The sequence below is a fragment of the Halichoerus grypus genome, chromosome 15, assembly GCF_964656455.1.
Source record: "Halichoerus grypus chromosome 15, mHalGry1.hap1.1, whole genome shotgun sequence".
Lineage (NCBI taxonomy): Eukaryota > Metazoa > Chordata > Mammalia > Carnivora > Phocidae > Halichoerus > Halichoerus grypus.
The window spans coordinates 27,142,217-27,168,096 of record NC_135726.1 but is presented as its reverse complement, the minus strand read 5'-3'; the positions used below and the strand labels follow the sequence as shown (position 1 = coordinate 27,168,096).

Sequence of the window (25,880 nt, the reverse complement as noted above, 5' to 3'; positions counted from 1 at the left end):
GGTTTGTTTTCCTGATAATGAAACTGGACTTTGAGTTTCCTCTTTGGCTTTTCTTAGGTAAACTTTTGATAGTGTCTTTTTCTCAGGCAGAGTTTTCCAGCACTTTTATGTGTAACAAGGAGAAGATTATAAAGTGAGGCTTTGCATATATTTTACTAGCACGAAATGATGTAAGAACAAAAGCAATAGGAATTGTTAATTCACGTTTTGCATCTGCTGCTTCTTTGTAAGCATGAAATTTTGTATGATTGGATCAACCCTACTTATCTGGACATGGATTACCAAGTTCAAATTCAAGAAGAATTTGAAGAACGGTCTGAAATTCTCTTAAAGGAGTTCCTTAAGGTAAGCCAGCATGTTCTGTCCAGTGTATCTTGGGGACCTCGCAGGCCCTAACAGAATCTCACTGCTATAACAACTTGTGCTTTTGTCTTTCTCGCTTCTTGGGTGGGTAAACAGGCATCACTAAGGGAGTTTTTGGTTAGTTCCTGGTTAGAATGTTTATATCATCTTTTTCATAAAATACACAGGTGATGCTAGTAACTAACATTGGTACCAGTTGTATGCTTAGTGGGTTGAGGCCCTTGGGTGTGCCCCAGTTTTCTGGAATCTTAACGGTACACACATACACGCATGCACGCTTCTACACTGACAGGGAGTTGTATGTAGCTTCCTTCCTATTCATTTGGTGAATATGGTTTCCTATCAGCTTACTATTGCTTTTAGTAAAAGATAGATTATTAACTGAGCAGCACCTATTAATGAACATTTGACAATGATATGCAGCACATTTCAGTGGAGAGGGACTACATCAGGAGTCAGAAGACTTAATATTCATGCCCTGGCTCTGTGGTTTTACTAATGAGCAAAGCACTGAATCTCCCAGAGCTTGTAGGTCTTCATCAGTTAAACTGGGATAAGACCTGCCTTGTTCGTCTTGAAGAGTTGTTGTGAGGGCCAAACAAGATCGTAGACACTGGTGTGGTGCTTCACAGTTGACCCTGGGTCCCATGGAAGCACAGTCCCAAGAGCTGTTCCTCCACAAGAAACATACTGCCTCTCTCTCTCTCTCCCTCTCTCCCCTTCCCTCTTGAAATTTTAAAGCTGACATTAGCATATTAAGGAGTTTGAGAAATATTACAGTAAATAAACTTTGTTTGATCCTATTTTATTCAGCTTACCTAAACCAGGCTTTGGGATCCTCTTTCCTGTTTTACAGCTGATAAGACTGCTGTTTTGAGAACACTCCTTGGGAAGCCACGTTAAACAAGTACATAGAAAGCCTCTTGTGGAGCAGATTTCAATAGATTAATCAGCTTCTTGCTCTGTACTTGGCTTTCTCTATTTAGAAAGCTGATTGCATAAAGGTGAGGCCTACAGAGACTTTTAGTGTGATGACATTGACTGTTAAGCAGTTTCATTGTTTTTCCTCACATCTTATGAATTGAAGAGACCATATTATGATCTTCATTTTATAAATGCAGGAGTCTGAGAGGTTTAGCGATCTGACATGAGACACACAACCACTAAAGGAAATAGCCCAAATTGACACTCGGGTCTCTTGGCTAAAGCGTGCTGATGATTTATCCAGTCTTTTTTCTGGCCGCACTATATCAGGCCTGGGGACCTTGGGCAAGAGGGGTGAATGTGCACTGGCCCTTTTAGGAATCAGCCAGCATGATTCTTTTTTTTTTTTTTTTTTTTTAAAGATTTTTTATTTATTTATTTGAGAGAGAATGAGAGACAGAGAGCACGAGAGGGAAGAGGGTCAGAGGGAGAAGCAGACCCCCTGCTGAGCAGGGAGCCCGATGTGGGACTCGATCCCGGGACTCCAGGATCACGACCTGAGCTGAAGGCAGTCGCTTAACCAACTGAGCCACCCAGGCGCCCAGCCAGCATGATTCTGCAGAGCGGCTCCACCTGCAAGACCAATGTGGGATCAGAGAGAGACTCACTGACTGCTTCTTTCTTTGCTCATTTTCCAGCCTGAGAAATTTGCAGAGGTCTGTGAGGCTTTGGAGAAAGGAGACGTGAAATGGAGCAGCCGAGGTCCCCCTAACAAAAGGTAGAGCCGCGACATTTGCCTTTGCGTTCAGCATCTGCCTGTTTGTCTGGAAGGCTCACTTCCAATAATAGGACATTTGCCAGTGGTAGGACATTGGCCCTGGTGATGTTTCATTCCCAGGGACATCCAGTAGCAGGCCCTGACAGAACCTCACAGTTACAACAACCTGTGCTTTAGTAGGCTGTGCCGGGACTTCGGAGCAGGGTACAAAACTAATGAACTGCTTTTCTTCCATGAGTCATTGTATAGGTGTGGCTTTGATGAACAACTTGGCATCACTGCTTTCCAGGTTTTATGAGAAAGCTGAGGAGAGCAAGCTTCCCGACATTCTGAAGGACTGCATGGAATTGTTCCGCTCCGAGCCTGTGTTCTTGCTGCTCTCCAACTTCACAGGCCTGAAACTCCACTTCTTGGCCCCTTCAGAAGAAGATGAGGTGGCAAACCAAAAAGAGGGAGAAGGAGCCTCTGCGGCCGATAACCGTGAAGAAGGGACGAGCCATAGGTCCCCTGGGCCAGAGAACCATCAGACAGCCTTCTGCAATAACAGCCAGCAGAGCCAGGGACAGACAGACCCAGAGTCAGAGGAAAATGAAGCAAGGGAAGGTAAGCCGTTGATATCAGTTGTCCTTACTTAACCATTAAACATTCACTATTCAATTATTGATTCATCTAACAACTATTACTCGAGCATCCATGATCTGCTAGGCCTGTTTCGGGAGCTGGAGGACAGAACAAGCAAGGTCTCCGCTCTCCCAGAGTTTATGTTCTAGTGGGAGAGGACGGAGATTAAACGTGTCCACAGACCACAAGAAAACATAAGCTAATAAAAGCGGTTTGCAGAAAACTTGAATAGGGTTGTGTGCTGAGGAACAACGACCGAGTGGCCTCTTAGGTGACCGGGCAACTGGAAGAACCTGTCTCAGGAGCTGCCATCTAAGCTCCGATCGGAATAACAAGAAGGATCTGTGGGAAGAATATTCTAGGTAGGAGGAGCAGCTCATACATTCTATTAGGCTGAAAATATACTTGAACAGTGGACAGAAATAGGACTGGCTTTGCCCCAAACTACTCTAAAACATAACATCAAAGAGAGGAAGGTGAACACAGCTTATTTCTGCCAAGGACCAATAATAGCCTAAGAAAAACCTCCTTGAATTTGGGAAAATAGGTAGAAGGAAATTATTAATAAAAGTAGAGGAAGTCTAAGGGCGCCTGGCTGGCTCAGACGGAAGAGCATGTGACTCTTGATCTTAGGGTCGTGAATTCGAGCCCCACATTGGGCGTGGAGATTAGTAAGAAAAAATAAATAGGCTTTAAAAAAAAAAGTAGAGGAAGTCTTTAATTATCTACAGACAAGATCAAACAGAGAAAAATATAGGAAATTTAAGAGGTGAGGCTTCTGTGGAAATTTTGGCACCCGTAAGTGAGCGGCTACCAAATGAGCGTACACGGCTCGGCACCTACTAAATCAGACGAGAAAATCTGCTGCCCGATTCCTCTCCTCAGTTGTACTCTCCCTGCTTCCACTCTGATTTTTGGAGAAGGCCCCTGTTGCAGTTAGAAGAGCAAAGACAAGGAAGGTAGATGCCCACGGACACATAGCCAGCAGTGTGACACAAGAACCACATAACGCAGATTCTGTGGCCTCGCAGACTGACCTGTCGCTTTGATCACCACGGATTTAGAACAACCAGAGCCAGGTGGCTTTTTCTGTGCTAGTCAATACACAGGATAGCCTTTCTTTAAGATAAAGGTTGGCTTTCCTTGATAATTCATACTGGCTTCCATACCTGGGCCCTAAAAGGAATCAGGTGAAGATCAGTGGGGCCTCATGGGCTTTTTTTAAAAAGTATCTGTTGGGGTGCCTGGGTGGCTCAGTCGGTGAAGCGACTTCGGCTCAGGTCATGATCCCGGAATACCGGGATCAAGTCCCACATCAGGCTCCCTGCTCAGTAAGGAGCCTTCTTCTCCCTTTCCCCCTACTTGTGCTCTCTCACTATCAAATAAATAAATAAAACCTTAAAAAAAAAAAAGTGCTTACTTATCTCTGTTCCTTTTTGGTTTCATTTTCATGGGAACCTGGACCTTGGAAAAAATCTATACAGGCAGCCAAAGGATGCTTTATTACTGAGCATCTACTGTATGCAAGGCCCTGGGCCAAAGCAGGTGGGAATACAGAGGTAAATGTGAAAAGTAACTGTAAAGTTCATCATCTTAAAGAAAATGGTGGGGACAAAGCCGTGAAGGAGCAGAATTTTCCTATTTTATTAAAGTTAAGCTGGCATGAACTCGAATGAGAGGTTTTATAACTTCAAGATGTTAAATGTAACCCACATGGTACCAACAAAGAAAATAGCTATAGGATATACGTAGAAGAAAATGAGAAAAGAATTTAAACATTTCAATACCAAAAAATCAACTAAACACAAAAGACTGTAATGCAGGGACAAAAAAAGCTATAAGGCATTTAGAAAACAAATAGCAAAATGACAGAATTAAGCCCCTCTTTCCTAGTAATTACCTTAAATGTAAATGACAATCAAAAGACAGAGATTGGCAGAATAGACAGGAACACAGGATTCAGCTATCTGCTATCTACAAAACACTCACTCAAGATCCAGAGACACAAACAGATTGAAAATAAAAGCATGGAGAAAGTTGTTCCATGCAAATAGTAACCAGAAGAGAGCAGGAGTGGCTCTACGAATATCAAACAAAGTAGATTTATTTATTTATGTATGTATGTATGTATGTATGTATGTATTAAGGCTCCATGCCCAACGTGGGGCTCAAACTCATGGCCCTGAGATCAAGAGTTGCATGCTCTCCCGATTGAGCCAGCCAGGCACCCAAACAAAATAGATCTTAACTCAAGAAAGATTAGAAGAGACAAAGAAGGACATTCTATACTTGTAAAAGTTCAGTAGAGCAGGAAGATACAACAGTTACAAATCTTTATGTACCTGATGACAGACTGAAAATATATGAAGCAAAAACTGACAGAATTGAAGGAAGAAATCAGACAGTTCTACAGCAGTAGTTGGGAGAGGTCAGCGCCCGAGAGGACTTAACCCAATAAACCAGCTAGATGTAACAAGTGTAATACAGAGCATTCTACCCACCAACAGCAGCATATACATTCTTCTCAAGTGAACATGGGACATTTTCCAGGACAGACGATAAGTTAGGCCACAAATTTAGTCTCTGTAGATTTTAAAAGCTAGATACCGGGGCGTCTGGCTGGCTCAGTCGGTGGAGTGTGTGACTCTTGATCTTGGGTTTTAAGTTCAAGTCCTACGTTGGGTGTAGAGATTACTTAAAAATAAAATCTTTAGAAAAGTAAAAAATAAAAGATATCATACAAAGTAGCTTCTCTAACCACAACAGGATGAAGTTAAAAAGAAACAAGCGATCATCCTCCATGAAAAGACATGGAGGAACCTTAAGTGCATATTGCTGAGTGAAAGAAGCCAGTCTGAAAAGGCTACTTATTGTATGATTCCAACACTATGACATTCTGGAAAAGGCAGAACTAAGGAGAGAGTAAAATCAGTGGTTGGAAGGGATTAGGAGGAAGGAAGGGATGAATTAGGTGGAGCACAGAGCTTCTTTAGGGCATTAAAACCAATTCTGTATGATACGGTAATGATGGACACCCAACATTATGCATTGATCAAGACCCATAGAACGTATAGCACAAGGAGTGGACCCTAATGTCAACTATGGACTTTAGTCAATAATAATGTATGAGTATTGGTTTGTCAGTTGTAACAAATGAATCACACTAAGATAAAACATTAATAATAGGAGATACAGGCAGATGGCAGGGGAAATCTATTTAAAATTATAATATTTATTCATATTATAATTTTTTATTTTGGCAGCTAAATGTATATTCCATCTAAAATTTCTTGTAAAAAAAGAAATAGAACATCAAGTCCCCCTGCCCCACCAAATAGTACATGGTACATTTCTGACAGTCACTGTAAGTAAGGCTGGTTTGGTGGAGCAGTAGGTCAGAAGGTTTATGGGAATGGTTTCCCTTTAGTGCTGGACCATTCCTACTTATTATTCCCTCGCAAACTAGCAGTTGTATCAAAGTTATTTATTTTCTTAAGCAGGCTTCACACCCAGCATGGAACCCAACACGGGGCTTGAACCTCACGACCCTGAGATCGAGACCTGAGCTGAGATCAAGAGTCAGACGCTGAACTGACTGAGCCACCCAGGTACCCCTGTATCAGAGTTATTTTAAGTTTTTTCTGGCCTTCTGTTGTTTCTTCTTAGACTCAAATGTTCCCACATGCCAGGGAGAACTGAGGCATTGGAAGACCGGTCACTACACTTTGATCCATGACAACAGCAAGACTGAATTTGCCCTAGACTTACTCCTCTACTGTGGCTGTGAAGGTAAGAGGGCAGAAAGGACAACAGTGAACTGTTACCTTGAGAGGGGCAGTCTCCTGGTGACCCCCTCCAGCTGACCAATTCAGAAGTGATGTGCCTTGGCCAGGATCCCAGATCATAGAAGCTTTCTGTTGGAGGGGATCTTGGGGGTCATGAACTTCAGTCTCCCAACCCAAAGGATTTATATCTGACTAAGGTATGGGGGGATGTGGACCAAACCATAATTTCCCTCCAAATAACCCCCCAGATCCACATCGTTTATGTAATTGTCCTTCCAGGTGCGTTTTATATTCAATTCTTAGTTTTCATTTCTTACTCAGTGTGGATTGAATGGTAAATTCAAGCTCATAAATCATAGAGTTGGTTACTACGGAGCTCCCAGAGCCCCCAGCTTTAAGCAGGATGGGATTGGCAATGGAAGCAGAGGATGGAACTCTTGCAGTGAGAAATTTCTGAATGCTGTTTGTTTTCCCTTTGTAAGGCTGGGAGCCAGAATATGGTGGCTTTACTTCCTACATTGCCAAAGGTGAAGATGAAGAGGTAAGTTGCATCTGACAGCAAACTGCCCTTTTTAGTTCTTGAGGAAGCTTTTATTCTTCAGAAACCCAATTTTTATTTTTTTATTTATTTTTTTTTTATTATTTTATTTATTTATTTGAGACAGAGAGAATGAGAGAGAGAGAGAGCACATGAGAGGGGGGAGGGTCAGGGAAAACAGGCTCCCTGCCGAGCAGGGAGCCCGATGTAGGACTCGATCCAGGGACTCCAGGATCATGACCTGAGCCGAAGGCAGTCGCTTAACCAACTGAGCCACCCAGGCGCCCAGAAACCCAATTTTTATGACCTTCTGCCAGTGTCTTTAGCTGATAAATCCATGATGGTCTGCCTGGCAGTGGTTCTAATTTCTAGTAGAAAGTACTTGGCAGGGAATAAAGATGCCACAGGATAATCAGTAAGCATTGCTTCTACCCTACTGAGAAATTCCATGTAAGCTAAGAGTTACATGGTGCATTCCCATGAAATCTTTCAATATAGTAAGAAATAAATGCACTGGGTAAAATCGTTCTGGGTATGTGTTGGAATGGGGCTCATTGGAAAATGCCTTGACAGCCAGAGCAATAGCTCCTCCTAGTAAAGCATCTTTTAAAAGATCCCTATCGCCAGTCTAAGTACATGATGTGAAAACCATCTGTTCAGTGGTGAATCATTGAAGAAAAGAGTTGAGAATAAGTTCGGTGTTCTGATGTGTCATTGTATTGGCTTATTTCAGCTGCTAACAGTGAATCCAGAAAACAACTCTCTGGCACTGGTCTACAGAGACAGAGAGACTCTGAAATTTGTCAAGCATATTAACCACCGAAGCCTCGAACAAAAGAAAGCCTTCCCAAATAGAACCGGTTTCTGGGACTTCTCATTTGTCTATTATGAATGACAGGGCTGGGCAAAGCTGAAGGAAAGAGACCCTCGGGACTGGGAAGCATGCAGGAGCCACAAGGTGACCTGTGTGACGGTGTCCTTAAAATCTGTGTGTGGTAGGACTCATCATCACTGTCCTCAATCTAGACTTTGAGCTTGGAGCCAGGTACTTCTCTCTTGATTAAAAAAAAAGGCTTGTCTTTTTTTTTTTTTTTTTTATTTTAACATTGAGTTTTTCATTTTCCATATGATCTTCCTTAGTGATTTTTTAAAAGTTTTTCTGTGTGGTAAAATATACACAACATCAAGTGTACCATTTTAACCATTTTTAAATGTACACTTCAGTGACATTCAGTACATTCACATGGTTGTGCACCCGTCATCACCATCCACCTCCAGAACCTTTCCATCTTCCCGGACTGAAGCTCTGTCCCCGTGAAAGCGTAGCCCCTCTCCCCCAGCCCCTGGCAGCCCCCATTCCACTTTCTTTCTGTCTCTGTGTTCATAGAAGTGGAACAATACAATATTCGTCCTTCTGCAACTGGCTTATTTCACCGAGCATAAAGTCTTCAAGGTTTATCCATGTTTCCAGTGTTTTTTTTAATACTCAAGGCCGATTCTGCCCTTCCTAATCGCACTGGTTTAGAACATTGCAGAAACTTCTAGCCTCTTCTTCCTGGGCTCATGATACTTCCTCCCGCTGCTTATGGCTTTGTTTCACTGACTCTCCTAGGACAGTGTAGACTTAGATGACGGTGTTCCTGCCTTGGTAAACGCGGGCCTGGCCCAAACCACACGGCCCCCGCCTCGGGAGACTTCTGGATGGTAGAGGAGAGGGCTGCTTGTGCCCTGTGTAGTGGCTCCTGGGGCTACTGCCTTTCCATCCTGGAGTTGGGATTCTGGCCTCATGCGTCTTTCCTTTTCCTAAACACTCTAGGATCGACTATAAAATTTGTTGCCTTTTTTTCTTTAAAAGGACAAAGTCCAAAGGCCCCATCAAAATGCCAAGAGGCTGTGCACTCTGTTACATTCTTTTCCCCTGGACCATCGTGGGGGTTACATGAGAAGTACCACGTGTCCATGTGGGTGTGCCAAGTGGGCATCGGGGTCACTGCATCTTTAGCTGAAAGACGCTATTCTCATTCCATTCTTGTCTTCTCGTTTCCTCTCTCTTTTTTACACGTATTACTAGCTGTTACCATAGCTTTTATTGGGGGTTTTATTAATCAAGAGCAAAAGCATTGGGCTTTTATCTTCGTTAATCTCGTAACACTTTGAGTATTGACTCTATTCTAAAGTTGACCTTAAATGAGAGAATGAAGTTCACCTTCTTTTAGGTTGATGGTTTTAAAATTTGTTTAATTTCGCACCCCAGTCAGTAAAAAATGTTTTAGCATTTATACCCATTATATGGATATCTGTCTAGAAATTTTTCACATGCACTAATCTTCAGTATTTTTACAAAACACATCTTTTTCCCAGCTGAGATGAGAAAGCAGCACCTAGAACTAGTGTTCTAATGGTGTCTTCCCACGCCCACACGGTACTGGGCCAGTGTACATGCATACTATTTTGGAGACCACAGTTTTTTCACCACGGTATAATAACACTCACGGATTACAACTGCTTTATAACCAATGGCTTACATTTCAAAGCTTGCCTTTTCTTTTCAGTTACTACAGACTGAATGAAGGTCAGCCCTACAATATGACTTTCACTCACTTGCTTTCTGGTGTGTTTTCATGATTGGGAGAGAGAGGGGTAAGGTTCTAGTGAACCCGTCAGTGGCGTTAACTGGAAGTGGGGGGCCCAGGAGAAAGTGCCAGGCAGGTGAAACCATCACATATGCCAAGCTGGGAAAATAGAAACTCGTGGCTCTAGGTGACACGTACGGTGCCACCCAGCTTGTCCTGTTCTGGAGCGCTCCGTCTAAACCTTAGCAAACTACACAAGCGTTAAAATGTGCTTATTAGTTTCTCCTTAATCTCAGTGTGTTTACGGTCTGTCAACACGGCAGAATCTTCTATACACTATGGGAAAGGATTTCGGTGCCTGAAGGGAGAGCAAGTCCCTGAGAGCCAGACTCTGCTGTTTCTGTCCGTTATATCATCTACAGCAGCTCCTCTTAGAGGACCGTGTAGCTCGCAGGTCCCTTTCCTGCACTGAAGACATCAGTGACTGAGAAGCTGTTTTTCCTAGTACTTCATTCTTCCTCTCGATCTTTAGGGCTTCAGCCAGTGTCAACAACAACTGTTTAGTGGCAAAAGAGAAATTAAAAACATGGGCATCTTTGAAATACTTGTTTCAGGTAAGAGCTATGGTGTTCACCTATGTAATATATGGCATCTTCTCTCTTAATTCTTAACAGTGAACCTCCAATTCTTATCATTCCTTTTAGTAAAGGAAGATTTTTTTCCCCCCGGAGAGCAGCTTTATATTTTTTCAGATTATATAAATAATACATGTTCATTATGAAGAAGTAGAACATGGAAAAATATGAAGGAAAGGTCATCCATCTGGAATCCCACCATCCTGTGACAGCCACTGTGGTACTCTGTAATGTACTGAGACAGAGAATGTGCCTTCCAGAGACTGCTTCACCACTTCCTACAGCTGCGTAAGGTCGCCCCCTGGAGAACAAATCCCCTTTATATGTTCATAATGATGGAAATTAAGAATGTTTTCATAAAGTTACTTTGAGAGCATATTAGCATTTCTATTAAGAGGAGGAAAAATAAAATGTTTAAGGAAGAACTCTATTAATAATCTAACTTCTGTCCCCCATTTTAAAGACGTGGAAAATGAAGCCTAGAAGGGAAAGAGGCTGGTTTTGAAGCTGGTTTTGAACCTGGCTTTTCTACTGCTCATTGACTGGCTCCCACACTCCACTGAATGCGGTGGTTTCTTTCCCGCAGAATACTGAAGGAAAAAAAAAAAAATCACTGCTTGGGCTACCTCTCCTAGACCAGTATTTCTTCAGCCAGAAGCTTTGGCTGTCGTACATCTTCGGTACCAGTATGTACTTCCTTATATGCCACTGACACTGAGGGAGAAAATGCAAAGCCCGTTAGAAGGGTCCTTGTGACACCAGCTTTCCAGCCCTAATGAACTGAATGTTCCTGCAAAAACACACGATTTCTTTCTCTGACTGATGCAAAATCAGCCCATGTAGACAGTTCTGAAAACTACTTGGGAATCGTCCATGTGACATCATTTTAGGAAAAGCAGATTTCTGTACCATACAAATAAAAAGATGAGTCAGGAGCTTCAGCATCTAGTGTGGGCAGGGGCCAGATGGGAAAGAGGCAAAATGCAAAACACCAAGCTGCAAACGGGTTCCTTACTGTACTTCAGTTTCAAAGTGAAAGCAGAGATAATTTAGTTCTGTGATCACAGGCCTCTGCACTGGCAGATTTGTAACTGCTAATTATAAACTTTGAAACATAAATAATGTTGGAACTCATTCTTGTAAAGCACTTCTAGGGTTGCATAATTGTTGTGAAGTCCCTAGTTCTGTGATGTTGGAAGCTCCTGAGGGACTGGCTGAGGACAGGCAATTCCATGGAGAGCAGCAGATGCTTCTCTGTGCTCGGAGCACTGGCTCAGCACCGCTGGGAGGAGAAAGCTGATTGAGGTGCAGCTCCTGTTCTCAGTAGAGGATTAACATCGATCTAAACACAGAATGTAATAAGGGTTAAGGAACAGCCACGGGAGGGATCTCCTGAGGAGAGAGCATTTGAGCCAAGCCTTGATGTATGTGGATAGGAAGACATGTGGGAAATAATAAAAACCATACTCTTTCAAAAATACTGAGTACCTGAATTTGGCAGGGGACAGGAGACTTTTTTAAAGGGATGCTCGAAAAATGACTTCAAAGCTTTCTCCCAGATACCAGGATCCTCAAGATCAGCTTTTCAATGAAGGCTCAGTGTTCACTTAAAGCTTCAACAAAACGCAGCAACAAAATAGAGTTTAAGCTGTGACTTCTTAGAAGGCCTCAGATTCTATCAGGATAGAAAAATATGGCAACAAAACAGAGAGGCAACGGATAACCAAATAGTTTTTCTCCTCCTTAAGCTGAACATGGTGACTTATAAGGGGAAAAGAGATGGTAGAAGGTTTTATGAACACTTTCATTTCATCCAGTCTTTACATGACTGGGAACAGTTGGAATAGCAGGAAGGGCCATGGCTACTTGGTTTCAAACCCACACCAAGACTCACCAAGCTGTGAGACCCTGTAGAAAACATTCTGCCTCTCTGAGCTCAGTGATAAATACCAAGAGGATCAAATTAATGTGAAAATCATCTATTTGTAACCTATAAATCAGGACTATCTGAAGATACATTCTACTGCAGGTCAACCCCTTCGAGACTTGCTATGAGTATTTTTAGGTCTAAGAAGGAAGCTTTTTGGCTGAAGAATAACTGAATGACCTTTGATGAGATTATTCTGTTAGCATATGACCTGAGCCAAAGGCAGACACTTAACGACTGAGCCACCCAGGTGCCCCGAATAGTGCCATACAATTTAAGACCAGCACCAACTAGAGATTTTAATCTCAAAACGTATAGATTACACTGTAGTTAAAACAGAAAAAGACTCTGGGGCGCCTGGGTGGCTCAGTTAAGCGTCTGCCTTCGGCTCAGGTCATGATCCCAGGGTCCTGGGATCAAGTCCCGAGTCCGGGCTCCCTGCTCAGTGGGGGTGCCTGCTTCTCCCCCTGCTTGTGCTCTCGCACTCTCTCTCTGTCAAATAAATAAATCTTTTAAATTAATTAATTTTTAAAAAACAAAACAGAAAAAGACTCAAGAGTGGAACTCGAGTTTTGCCAGTAGCTCTGTGACTCTGACAAGTAATTAATCCCTGTGTCTCAGTTCCCTCATCTTTGAAGCACACATAGAAGATGCTTTACTACTTCAGGGATTATGAAAAATAATACAGTATATGTGGGTGTCTTTTTTTTTTAAGATTTTATTTTTTTATTTGACAGAGCGAGAGAGCACAAGCAGGGGGAACAGTAGAGGGAGAGGGAGAAGCAGGCTCCCTACCAAGCAAGGAGCCCGATGCGGGGCTTGAGCCCAGGACCCTGAGATCATGACCTCAGCCGAAGGCAGACGCTTAACCATCTGAGCCACCCAGGTGCCCCTATGTGGGTGTCTTTTGAGCTTATAGGTTGAAAATGTTAAACAAAGGTATTCTAGGGCATAGTCTCATAAAAATTAGGATTCCACAAAGCTCACATTTCAGAAACAGAAGAGGTCATCCTAAATGCCTAAATGGAAGAAACTCGTAAGATTAATTTACCACAGGGGTACGGCCTGTCTTCCCCACCACTTAGGAATGCTGTTAAGGAGTGAAAACTGGCGAATGTTTTCGTCATTAAACCAGTCCTGGAATCTACCTGAAGTCAAAATTTTCACTCTTAGGGAAGGAGCTGCTAGTTGTTGGCACAGACACCAGCTTTCTCCGCCTCGCCGACACACAGCTGGGGGTAGTTCCTGGCCTCTCTGCAGTGAGGTGTGGCCGTGTTAGCTGACAGAACGCAAGTAGGAATGATAATGTGCTATTTCCAGATCACAGCTTGGAGAGAAGCTTTCCCTGTTCTACTGACTTGGACTTAAATCACGGCAAGGCCTTCTCACATCGGGTTCCTGGCGCCATCAGGCCTTCATCATATGCAGTGAATGTGAAAATAGTCACCCGAATCCATTTCCTGAAACTCCTTTCTCTAGAGAACTCCAAGAAAGGCTGCCCTAGAGGATGACATGGCTGCATGATCACAGGAAGCGGGGTTCCTGAATAACTATAGAGACATGCTGACATAAATGAGAAATAAATGGGTCATTATGAACTTTGAGGTCTATTAGTTTCAGTAGCTAACATTACCCCCAACTAACAGATCACCTTCAACTGACTCTCCCTTAAGTGCAGACGTGTTGCTTATACCCACGTCAGTGATGAAAGGGCACACAAATCCAGTACCCATGCTTGTGTTTTCCTCCACAGCATGCAAATGGTTTCTGCAATTCTAAGACGGTGGTGACTACAGTTAACACAAAGTGCAATTCCTAAGTTTTAATGAAAAACTTTTTAATTACAAATTCAATTACAATTTCAAGGAAGAAGATGTATCTATACATCTATATACCAATTTTACATACATACAAAAAAAAACTGGACTTTGAAGCCCTAACATTTTAAAAGTATTCCCCTCCTCTACAGAAACCTGGTATTACTCGGTAACAGGGCAACTGATTCTAAACACAGAAAGGGATGCGATGGTTGTCTGCATTTGTACCATTCACCAAGGCTACCGCCATTCTTAGCACCTGGGTTCACCAGGATGTGGTTCAAGCAAACTAGCCTCGATTTTTAGGGAAGAACCCTTTTTAGGGATTTCATTACCTATTCTTTCCTTTCCTAAGAAGACGCTGTTCCCACCCGCATGATTCTGAACAGCGTGTTGATGTTGTTGCTTCGAATCGCATCCCGACAAGCAGTGATCACCTGGTTCTTTGGTTTTCCAACTGTGTGGGATGAAACATCAAATCAGTACAATCCGAAAGATGATTAAAAGTGAAATTATAAATCAGAGGCCAGCTTTAAAACAGCATAAAACTAGAGTAGAGAAGAGATATATGGTGGGCAAATTTAATTTATCTTACCACTCTCTAAAAAAGGTAACTCTGTGAGGGAATTCATCACAAACCAAATCTAGGGACCATCTCAAACCTAGAAATGAAGTCAGTTTTTATAGAAGAGGATCAAAGCACAGATCCACCTAACAAAGATTATTTTTTTTCCCTAAAGATTTTAAGTAATCTCTATACCCAACATGGGGCTCGAACTCATGACCCCGAGATCAAGAGTTGCATGGTCTTCATACTGAGCCAGGTGCCCAAGCAAAGATTATTTTTCTAAAAGGAGGTCAAAGCATTGACCCAAACAACAGATTTCAGGTATAAATCTCTGGCGATATTTCTGCTTCCTCTGATTTATTCTATTGCTCTTTTTCTATATTTTAAGTTGGACACTTAGCTCATTAATTTTTAGTCTCCCTTTTTAAAAAATAGGTATATTTAAGGCTTTCCCCTTGGGTATATGTCACTAGGTTTTCCTTGGGAAGGTGCAGCAAGATCTAAGAAAAAGGGCTGAAAGTTTTCTTTCCCTCTGAAGTCTGCAGATTGACTAAAGCCAAACTGCGACCAAGCTGGGTATCAAAGGTATGCTGCTGTCAGCCCCAGTATGAATTCTAGAAGCTACCACTAGCTCTAAGGGTTCTCACCCCCAAATTACAGACTACTTATAGTGCTACAAAAAGAGACTTACCCCGAAGACGACCAGCTCTTTGAATGGCCTGATTTACTGCTTTGAGGTTCCCCAGGAGCTCCGTGTGGTTGTTACAGCGAATTCTGTATCCATTTAGCAAGTCTTTATTGAGGTCGTACAGTTCCATGTAGCGGTTCTTCATGGTTTTCCTGTGTAATTCAACAGAAGTGTGTTACCATCACTGTACCTCAATATGGCAGGCTGAGATGAAAACACCTGCAAATTTCTTACAGAAAGACAACACCAAATTTTTAACTTTGAAATGTTTGCTTTGGAACATTGAGAAGTTCCTATCAAAATATCCCATTTCTTCCAGATAAATGGAAGACAAGTGGCCTTTCTTGGTTAATTGGTCCATGGAACCGAGAATTATTAAGTGCCCACTGTGCTGGGGAGTAAGGAAAGGCAGGCAAGGCAAGAAGCTAGCTTCACAGTTTCTGATTAATATTCATTGGGCAAAAGTGACCTTATTCTTTTTTTTTTTAATTTTATTATGTTATGTTAGTCACCATACAATACATCATTGGTTTTTGATGTGGTGATCCACGATCCATTGTTTTTGTATAACACCCAGTGCTCCATGCAGTACGTGCCCTCCTTAATACCCATCACCGGGCTAACCAATCCCCCCTCCCCCCTCCCCTCTAAAACCCTGTTTGTTTCTCAGAGTCCATAGTCTCTCATGGTTCATCTCTCCCTCCGATTTCCCCCCCTTCATTTTTCCCTTCCTTCTCCCAATGTCCTCCATGCTAATCCTTATGTTCCACAAACAAGTGAAACCATATGATAATTGACTTTCTCTGCTTGACTTATTTCACTTAGCATAATCTCCTCCAGTCCCATCCATGTTGATGTAAAAGTTGGGTATTCATCCTTTCTGATGGCTGAGTAATATTCCATTGTATATATGGACCACATCTTCTTTATCCATTCAAAAGTGACCTTATTCTTAATATTTTTAGACAACTAATAAATTCAGCTTCTGATTTTATCAAGGTTTTAAGAAACAAGCCTTAAATTTAAAACCACACTGAGACATTATTACACAACGATGAAAATGACTAAAATAAAATAAACTGATAAAGACAAATGCTGGCAAGGATGTAGAGCAACTGGAACGCTCCCGCCCCGCTGATGGGAATGCAAAATGGTACAGCTACTTTGTAAAATGACTGCACAGTTTCTTTCAAGTTAAATATGCACTTACTATGAAACCCACAAATCCCATTACAAGTATTTACCCAAAATAAGTGAAAACGTGTCTGCAAAAAAACTGTACGCAAATGTTTATAGCAGCTTTGTTCACAATCACGGGAGTTTGGAAACAACCCAATTCAATCAGTGAGCGGATAAACAAAGTATGGTATGTCCGTTTGGTGGAACAGTACTGTAGCCAGCAATAAAAAGTAACAAATTACTGACACAGGCAACAACATGGATGAATCTCAAAGGCATGAGGGTAAGTGGAAGAAGCCAGGCTCAAAAGGCATATACTATATGATTCCATGTATATGACATTTTGGAAAAGGCTAAACTGCAGGGAGAGAAATTGGATCAGTGGGTGCCAAGGACCGGAGGTGAGGGGTTTGGGGGTACTGATGCAGAGAGGCACAAGGGTGATGGAAATAGTCTATATCTTAACTGTGGCAGTAGCAACATGGTTTTATATGTTTCTAAAATTTACGAACTGTAAACCTTAAAAGGGTGAATTTTCTGCTTGTGTATAATAAGTTATATATCAACTAAGTTGGCTTTAAAAAATAAAAATATACATATGAATCTCTAAAGGAAAAATAATTCAGGAAAGGTGGCGCCTGGGTGGCTCAGTCGTTAAGCGTCTGCCTTCGGCTCAGGTCATGATCCCGGGTCCTGGGATCGAGCCCCGCATCGGGCTCCCTGCTCCGCGGGGAGCCTGCTTCTCCCTCTCCCACTCCCCCTGCTTGTGTTCCCTCTCTCGCTGTGTCTCTCTCTGTCAAATAAATAAATAAAATCTTTAAAAAATAAAAAAATAATAAAAATAATTCAGGAAAAAAAGGGATTTAGAGGTTGGTGGTCACTTTCCTCCAGTTTAGCAATCAAATGCCTAAACAACAGCTCTCTGACTGAAAAAGAAAAAAAAAAAAAAAGACAGAGAGAGAGTAGAAAAGGTGCCCTGGAGATAAAGTTGGCCAAAAAAGCAAAAACCTCATATACCTCAAAGACGACAACAGAAGAAAATGAATTGCAAAGTAAGAGGCAAAACAGTCTCAATTTACAAAGGATACAAATTCACATCTGGAAAAATTAAACTCTAACATAATTTAGTAAAGTAGTAGATTATAAAATCAATATACAAAACTTAGCAGTGCTCATATATTCAAACAAAAAAACCAGAAGATGTAATGTGGAAGAAAGATTCTATTTACAACTGCAAAAATAAAACAGTTGGGCATAAACTTAACAAGAAATAGCTAATACCTACGTGAAGGACCTAAAACATGACTGGAACACATGTAAAGACATACCATGTTCTTAGAAGGCTGAACATCCTTGTAACAATGTCAGATCAAGTTCATAAATTTAACATGATCCCAAGAAAAACACCTATTTTTTTTTTTCTGGAGCTAAAAAAAAATGACAAAGTTCACTGGAAAAGACAAGCGCAGTAGGCAGGAAGACCATAAAAAGGAAAACAACAGGGGCTGGGAGGAGGGGCACCTAGCCATACCAGAAAACATACAAAGCACCTATAAAGAAAAAAATAGTAGTGTCTAATGAAAAGACAAGACCAATAGAACAGGATAGGGAATCCAGAAATAGACCCAAGTGCATATGGAAATATGATATATGATAAAGGCAAGCATCTCAAATCAGTGAGAAAAAATTGACTTTTAAAGTAATAGTATTAAAACAGCACAGAAAAAGAGAAAACTGATTTTACCACTGTTATGCCAAACACCAGGATAAACTCCAACTGGAACAAAGACTTAAACATAGAAGAGGAAAACATACAAATACTAAAAGAAAAAGAAATAGGTGAATTATTCTATAACCTCGGGGTAGAAGTTTAATTAATGACCAATTTGACTACGTGAAAACTTTAAAAAGCTGCTATGTGGCAAAAGCAAAAATAAATTTTAAAAAAATCTAAGCAAAGGACAGATACAAATGACAAAAAACTATGCATCTCATATCACAAACAATTAATATACCAATATATAAACACTCAAAATAATTAAATAGTTCACACACAAAAAGAAATACAAATGGCCCTTAAAACAATGAAAAGATGCTCAACAATGCTCACAATAAAACAAAATGAAAACCACAGTGAGACCACTTCTTACCCACTGAGTTGGTAAATATCTGAGAGTGTGCCAACATACTCCATTGGCAAGGCTGAAGAGAAACGCACTCTCATATCACTGATGAGAATGCAAAATGATATCACACCTATGGAGGAGAATTTGGCAATATCTCGCAAAATTCTGTATGCAAGTTACCATTTACTCTGGCAATTCCATTTCAGGACTTTTTCCCAAAGATATCTCAGCAAAAAGATGAAAAAAATTATGTAACAAAGCTATGGGCTGCAGCATTATCTATAAGAGCAAAAGAGCAATCCAAATGGAGGGAACTGGCTGAATAAGCATCCAGAGAATGGGTACTATACAGCTGTAAAAACAACAAAAAGTATCTCTGTACATGACTGTGAAGTGATTGTAATATTTTTAAGTGTAAAAAAGCCAGGCGGAGAAGAGTAACGTGCGATGATTTACCTAGTGAGGGAGGAGACGTGAATGTGTATATACGTGTGTGTGTGTGTGTGTGTGTGTGTGTATTCAAATTTTGATTGGTTATGTATAGTGAGAGGGAGGGAAAAGGATGAAGGTAACAGGAATTAGAAGTTAGACTTTTCTGTACATTGTTTTATAGTGCTGACTTTGGAACCACATAAGGGTTTTAATAAATTTGTAATAAAATTAAATCAAAAAGGAAAAAATGTCAGTTCCCACAAGACCAAAGGCAAAATGAACCAATTGAAGCTAACTATATATCAAATTTGTGGCAAAACTAAAAGAGGGGAATTATTTCAAATACAATAATTTGACAAAAAATCCCCACTGGAATATACTCTAAAGACACAAAAAAACTAGAAAAAAAGTTTTTACTGTTTTCAGCAGTCATACTGTTGATGGTAATATTGGTATTATTCTAGCAAATACTCATGTGGATACTGGTTAGAGCCATGAGTTCCAATGTAAAAAAGAAGAGATACAGCTTTAAAATCAAAGCTAAGAGCCTACATTCATAAATTTGAAATGGAAATAGTATGAACTCATGATATGTCTCTCATTAAAAATATACATACATTTCCTGGCTCTATCCATTGAAAAGTCCTAGAAACAGTAACCAACCTAGTGGCAATGAGCACCTCTAATGTGCAAACTATCATCTCTAAATACCATTTCCCACTAAAAAGAACCAAGGCTCCTTGGAGAAATGGCTGATTCCTGATTCAGAACGGATGTACCAGATAAGCCTAAAACATCCTGTACAAGAAAACAAGGACCTAACAGAAATATTGGCTATGTCCAAAGGTAGCTGTAGCCAACCTGAAAAGGTTTCCACTGGCCAAAGTCAGCACAATTTAGCCATCATACAGAATAACAAAAATGGATTGAAGTACATTAAATATGTTAAAATACAAGTTTATAAGGAATTAAAAATCTCACTGGTCAACATGGAGGATGCTAGAGAACCAACTCATTATTTTTTTATTATTAATACATATTTCTTTTATTTAAGTAGGCTCCATGCCCAGCATGGAGCCCAACGTGGGGCTTGAACCCTGAGATCAAAACCTGAGTTCAGGGACGCCTGGGTGGCTCAGCCGGTTAAGTGTCTGCCTTCAGCTAAGGTCACTAACCCAGGGTCCTGGAATCGAGCCCCACGTTGGGCTCCCTGCTCAGCGGGAAGCCTGCTTCTCCCTCTCCTTCTGTCCCTCCCCCCGCTCACGTGCGCACGCTCTCTCTCCCTCTCTTTCTCTCAAATAAATAAAATCTTAAAGAAAAAAAAACCCTGAACTCAGATCAAGAGTTGGATGTTCAACCGACTGGGCCACCCAGGCACCCCCTACTCATTATTTTAAAGCTGATAAATAATCTGTCTTTCCTTACAAACAATACCTCAGGGAACCAAATGGTCATTAATCCATAAGGGTTATGCTTTATAGAAGTATTTTAGCTAAAAAATGAAGAAAAAGTAACAGAATATCACTGTTTTGCAAACTCCAAAAGAAATAATAGATCTAGGCAACGGTCATCAATGACTGAGAATAGAATAGAAAGACACAGCCAGGCATTATATGCTCCCTCATGGAAGTACAAAGCACCGCTTAAGAAGTATTCGTGCCTTGGGACGCCTAGGTAGCTCAGTCGGTTAAGCGTCTGCCTTGGGCTCAGGTCATGATCCCAGCGTCCTGGGATCGAGTCCCGCATGGGGATCCCTGCTCAACAGGGAGTCTGCTTCTCCCTCTCCCGCCCCCTCCACTTGTGTTCCCTCTCTCGCTGTCAAATAAATAAATAAAATCTTTAAAAAAAAAAAAAAATCTTTTCCTAAGTGTGATAATGTGATTGTTTTTTTTAAAGGCTCACTATCTAGAATATTTGTGGCTGAAAGGATGTCTAGAATTTGCTTCCAAATTTAGCCCAGTGCCTGGGAGAGGAAGAAGGTGAGCGCAGCAAAAAGACCAGATGGGCCAGTAGGTGATGACTACTGAAGCCAGGTGGCAGGTATATAGGAAATCACTGTATTACTTAATCTGCTTTTGTAGGTGTTTGAAATTTTCAACAATATGATTATTTAAAAAATCACTTACTTCTGAGCAACACCATTTTAATATATGCTAATAACTCAGGCCTTTCAGGAAAAAGACAAGCTGCCGCCCCGGGCAAACTCTTGCCTGTAATGTAGGCACAGAAACTTCATCTATCACTGGTTACCGATTTTACTATCTCCACCTCAGTCACTCTGAATGCCAAGATAAATTCTGGAAGAAGCTACATCTGCACATCTTTAACAGTTTTACTGTAAAATGTAATATACATTCGGAAAAGTTCACAGAACGAATGTTTGTACACCAGGCCCAGAAACGGGACACTGCCACATCCCTGAAGCTCCCCGACAGGCTCTTTCTGAACACAGTCCCTCCTGCCCTAAGAGAGAATACTGTCTTAGATGATAATCTCTTCCCTGCATTTCCTTAGAGATTCTTCATCTTGGTATGCTTCCCAAATGATATACTCTAGTGTTGTGTTTCCCAGCTATATAAAAGGAAGCATTTTGTACACATTCTCTTGAGTCTTACTCCTTTCAATCTCCATTATGCCTCTAAGATTTGTCCATGTTGTCACATGTCATCGAGACAGATGCATTCTCATTGCATGTCATAGCCCACTGGGCAATTATACCATAGTTCAGCCATTATATTGTTGATGCCAGTTTAGTCTGTTTCCACTTTGGGATACTTATGAACATTCTTGTACAAATATCCTGGTTTATATGTCGACACAAGTTTCTCTAGGTTATAAACCAGGAGTAGAGTTACTGGGTCATAGAGAATGCCCATTTCCAACTTCACTAACAATGCCAATCTATTCTCCAAAGTCACTGTACCAATTTACACTCCTACCGGTAGCATTTGAGAGTTACTATTCCATATTACTGATATTTTTAACCTTGCACCTGTCCTAGCCTGGTAAATACTCACATGTTCCTCATCAGACGAGCATCTTCAGCTCGGACCAGCAAACTTCGGATCAGGTTAGAATTATCAGCCATCTCAGCACTGAGCTTCTGATGCACTGAATGATATTCATCCACCTGAAGACCATGAACACTCAGGAATTAAAAAGACCTCACAGACTTGTTGAAAACTAGTCAGATTGAGAAGCCACTCTCTGCCATACACTGAGGCCCTTCTCTTTCCCCTATTTACCTGTACCATCTCGACTGTCCCCCACTGTTTCACTTCCTCATCAATGAAATAATTAGTCTACGCTGCCTCCAACATGCAAGATGGATCTTTCCATGTCTTACCACTGGGAGCCCTAGCAACATACATAATATTTTAGAGATCTGGGGTAAGAATATGGTTATGATTTAGGGCCAGTCACGATCCTTTTCTTTTTTCTTTTGAATTTGGGTTGTTGGAAAGCACTGAACCAACACAGCAACGTAACTACAACAGATAAGTGAAGGGCTAGCAAAGGAAAAGGTTAACGTGACATATTTTTAAAAAGTATTCCCCTAAACCAAACAAAGCAGGGTGGTCTAGAGCTAAACCACTCACTTTTATAAAAGAAATCCTCTAACTAGTGAGCCCTCTACAACTAGTTGAAGGGGGTGCCTGGGTGGCTCAGTCGTTAAGCGTCTGCCTTCGGCTCAGGTCATGATCCCAGGGTCCTGGGATCGAGCCCCGCATCGGGCTCCCTGATCGGCGGGAGGCCTGCTTCTCCCTCTCCCACTCCCCCTGCTTGTGTTCCTGCTCTCACTGTTCTCTGTCAAATAAATAAATAAAAAATCTTTAAAAAATAAAAAAATAAAACTAGTTGAAGTTTAACAATTCTCAAAAATTCTTTAAAACATGACTGTCACTATAACATACACACATTTGGGGTATCATTCATCTCCTAAGAGAAACATTTCAAATATTATGACACTACCACGTTCTCACAAATGCATCTAGTGGGTGACCTCACCTTAACTAGCACCTTTCGTAATTCCTCAAAGTAGACAGGGAAATCTGCTTCTACTTGAAGGTCTTCAACAGCAAAAAATGATGCCATCGACTGGATGATATCACCAGCCAAATCAATATCATCAGTATTTACAGTGATCTATCCAGGGGAAAAAAAAGAGACGAGCTTAGCATCCTCAATGCTAAAGACAAACCCAGCTGAAACAGTATCAGAATTTCCCCACATTCAACATATTTACTGAACCTAAATGTTGTGGTAAATAAGACAGGGGTTAGCCCTGGAGGAAATTACAAACCAGATGAGTCACACTTCTAGCAGCCGGCTAAAAGATCAATCGTCTGGCCTTGTAAACTGAACAACAAAATCATTCAAACATTGAAAATGTTTTTGTTCACCTCTGTATTCCCATTTCTTCCCAACTTAGACAAGGAAGGGCTGAAAGGAAGGATGGAGGAAGACAGAACACCACCATTCTAGATTACACCCCAGTGTCTAAAACAATTAACAATAACAGACTACGTTGAAACACATGGTTTTACAACCTTGAGACTGGTGCCACCCACCTTACCTTGCACTGAATGGTCAACAGTCCATAAGAAATCTGTGCCCGTGACAGTAAACGTTACCTCTCCACTAAGCTTTATCTTTATATACAGCTGGCCACCGTTCCGTAAGGAAGTGAAACACACTTGAAATGGAGCATTTTGAATGTTAGTGTCTTCTGGTAACAGGAAGTTCTGGTTGAGCCATATAACAACCTTAAAAATTAATAGGATGAAATGAACTTCCATTTTTAAAGGACAGTCTTTCTTAAGAATTACCCTTTTTTCTAGGGTTATTGCTTGATTAAAAAAAAAAAAAAGAATTATACTTCACACCCCCTCCCACCAAGAACACACTAATCACACTCCTTTTTCCCACCCCATACATGATCTTAAGTAACATTCATAATGCCTGTCCCCACAGCATGCATGACTTTAGAGCATTTTCAGTGTAGACATAATCTTATATGGAATGTAGGAACGCTTCGGGTATGATGCTAAGTCTGTTTATACAGTAGCTCTTCTGTGGCTATATCCTGGACAAACTATTCCATTCCATCCTTTAAACAAAATCTAAAATGAAGTATGCATGCAAACGCATGAGAGACAGACACAGAGATACACCCACACAATAAGTAAAAAGTAAGTTTTAATATTCGTAACAACAGCGGTACTTACACGGGTAGCAGCACAAGGTCCACGTAAGAATCTACATTAGAATCTACATGACTACAAACCTCCCTGAGATTTCTCAAGTCCAGCCAAGGTTAAAGGCCACTAGTATTAGTCTCTTACCCTGTATAAGGTACTGTCACACCAAGTTTGTAATCTGCAGGGGCCCCCTGTGAGGTGGAACCCTCCTCCCTTACGGATAAGGGCATTGAGGCCCAGACTGGTGAGGGCTGACAGCACTAAGAATATCACGAAGAATTTAATTAATTAAGGTAGCATCTGAACCCAAAATGTTCCCAGCTCCAACTCCCACTCTCTTTCCATTCTGAAGCAGGTTCCTCCTGGAACACTGCGTCAGGACAAGTACACCAAGACCGTGACAAAAGAAAGAGAGGAGTTCGAAGCTGGTGAGAATTTACCTGTAACTAAGGATTGCTCAAGTAAATAAGGTATGTGTTTTTTCAAAGTGAGAGGAGATATTCTAGCAGTATTTTCATCACAGGTTATAGGCCAACGCCAAACTACCTACCTCTTTCGTGTCATAATTACTGCTACCAAATAACTCATTCATGTCATTTCCCCCTCCTATGAAAGAACATCCAAAGGGTTCTAAAGTGCAAAAACATTGAGAGAGAAAAGCCTGACACTCACCCTCTGTGCCCGTTCTGCAATGACAAAGTTGACATAGCTGAGTGGCTCTCCGGCAGGGTCGGGGCTGGTCAGCGCATACATGGAGAAGCGGGGAAGCTGTCTTGTCAGTTCGAACACATGAAACTGGGTGCTATGGTCAACCAACGGACACAAGAAGAGAAATGGGTTGCGTGGAATATTATTTCAAAATGCAAGGCCCAGAAAATAACTACAAAGTCACTACTGGGTCATCGAGCTATTTACGGGTTTCGCTGAAGGGGAAAAACCCAAAAACCTTGAGAGTTAAGTACTACTACAGTAATGGGGTTTGGGATTAGCGAGAACATGAGTCTCATACATACACACAGACATGCACCAAGAAGAAAGTCTAGCTGGTTGTGGCCCCTTATGGTCCCTATTTGAAAGATTTCAAATTAGGGAAGTAAAGGTCATGGGAAATCTTGCCTGGGGGGGTAGAACCATCAAATGGCTCCTTCGGCCCCCCCAAAATCCATGGCACAACAGAAATCTACCCATTTGCCCTCCTCTAAGTGCTGGCTAGAAATGAACTGTGACGGCAAAGAGTCACCTGCTTCTGTAACCCACGAAGGTTTTCAAGTGCAGATCCACAGGGACATCTTTGGGAGGTGTAACTGGGATGCGGATGGAGCCGGAAAGGTTGTGAATGCTGGGGTGTACCACGTGGCTTTCACCTAGAAAAATTCCCTCGGCAAAAATCAATACTGCTCGGATGATGGTGTCTACAGAGAAGAAAGAAAACAGCAGTTCAAGAACCACTCCAAGATGGCAAAGGTATCCACAGACACCAGCTATAAATAATTTCTTACCGTTAGAGGTGGAAATACACAATTCTGCATGAGCAGCCTGGGTCTCATGCCCCAGATTGACCGAGAGGGCGGTGTGCAGCTTCGTATTGGCTGGGATGATACCCCGAGGTCCATCAGCCTCACTCTGTGGACTGCTCAATTCAGCCTGTGAAACATGCCCCCACTTCCAACTCAGTCACCAAAGCAGTGAACTCATGTCAATTTTAAATAATATGGTTATTCAGCT

At 41.5% G+C, this 25,880-nt stretch overlaps 2 protein-coding genes across 4 annotated transcripts in view; one reads left to right on the top strand and one right to left on the bottom strand.

Moving 5' to 3' along the window:
* Positions 1 to 13,840, top strand: part of OGFOD1 (2-oxoglutarate and iron dependent oxygenase domain containing 1) — a 28,523-nt gene extending 14,683 nt beyond the window's left edge. For 2 of the 3 annotated variants that reach the window (XM_036068943.2, XM_036068944.2), the window contains 6 exons: positions 232 to 345; positions 1,986 to 2,065; positions 2,355 to 2,668; positions 6,353 to 6,475; positions 6,954 to 7,012; positions 7,743 to 10,659. In XM_036068943.2, the coding sequence (XP_035924836.1) occupies positions 232 to 345; positions 1,986 to 2,065; positions 2,355 to 2,668; positions 6,353 to 6,475; positions 6,954 to 7,012; positions 7,743 to 7,904 (852 nt within the window). In that variant the 3' untranslated portion in view covers positions 7,905 to 10,659. Of the gene's footprint in view, positions 1 to 231; positions 346 to 1,985; positions 2,066 to 2,354; positions 2,669 to 6,352; positions 6,476 to 6,953; positions 7,013 to 7,742; positions 10,660 to 13,464 lie in introns of those variants that run through there. The other variant, XM_078062957.1, reaches the window with a different exon arrangement.
* A 120-nt stretch (positions 13,841 to 13,960) lies between these two features.
* The window catches only part of BBS2 (Bardet-Biedl syndrome 2), a 31,432-nt gene continuing 19,512 nt past the window's right edge, over positions 13,961 to 25,880 (bottom strand). Inside the window, exons 10-17 of the mRNA XM_036068942.2 lie at positions 25,655 to 25,799; positions 25,396 to 25,567; positions 24,828 to 24,957; positions 23,589 to 23,720; positions 22,963 to 23,100; positions 21,972 to 22,084; positions 15,221 to 15,369; positions 13,961 to 14,418 (exon numbers count right to left, since the gene is read on the bottom strand). Of these exons, the coding sequence (XP_035924835.1) occupies positions 14,312 to 14,418; positions 15,221 to 15,369; positions 21,972 to 22,084; positions 22,963 to 23,100; positions 23,589 to 23,720; positions 24,828 to 24,957; positions 25,396 to 25,567; positions 25,655 to 25,799 (1,086 nt within the window). The 3' untranslated portion in view covers positions 13,961 to 14,311. The remainder of the gene's footprint in view (positions 14,419 to 15,220; positions 15,370 to 21,971; positions 22,085 to 22,962; positions 23,101 to 23,588; positions 23,721 to 24,827; positions 24,958 to 25,395; positions 25,568 to 25,654; positions 25,800 to 25,880) is intronic.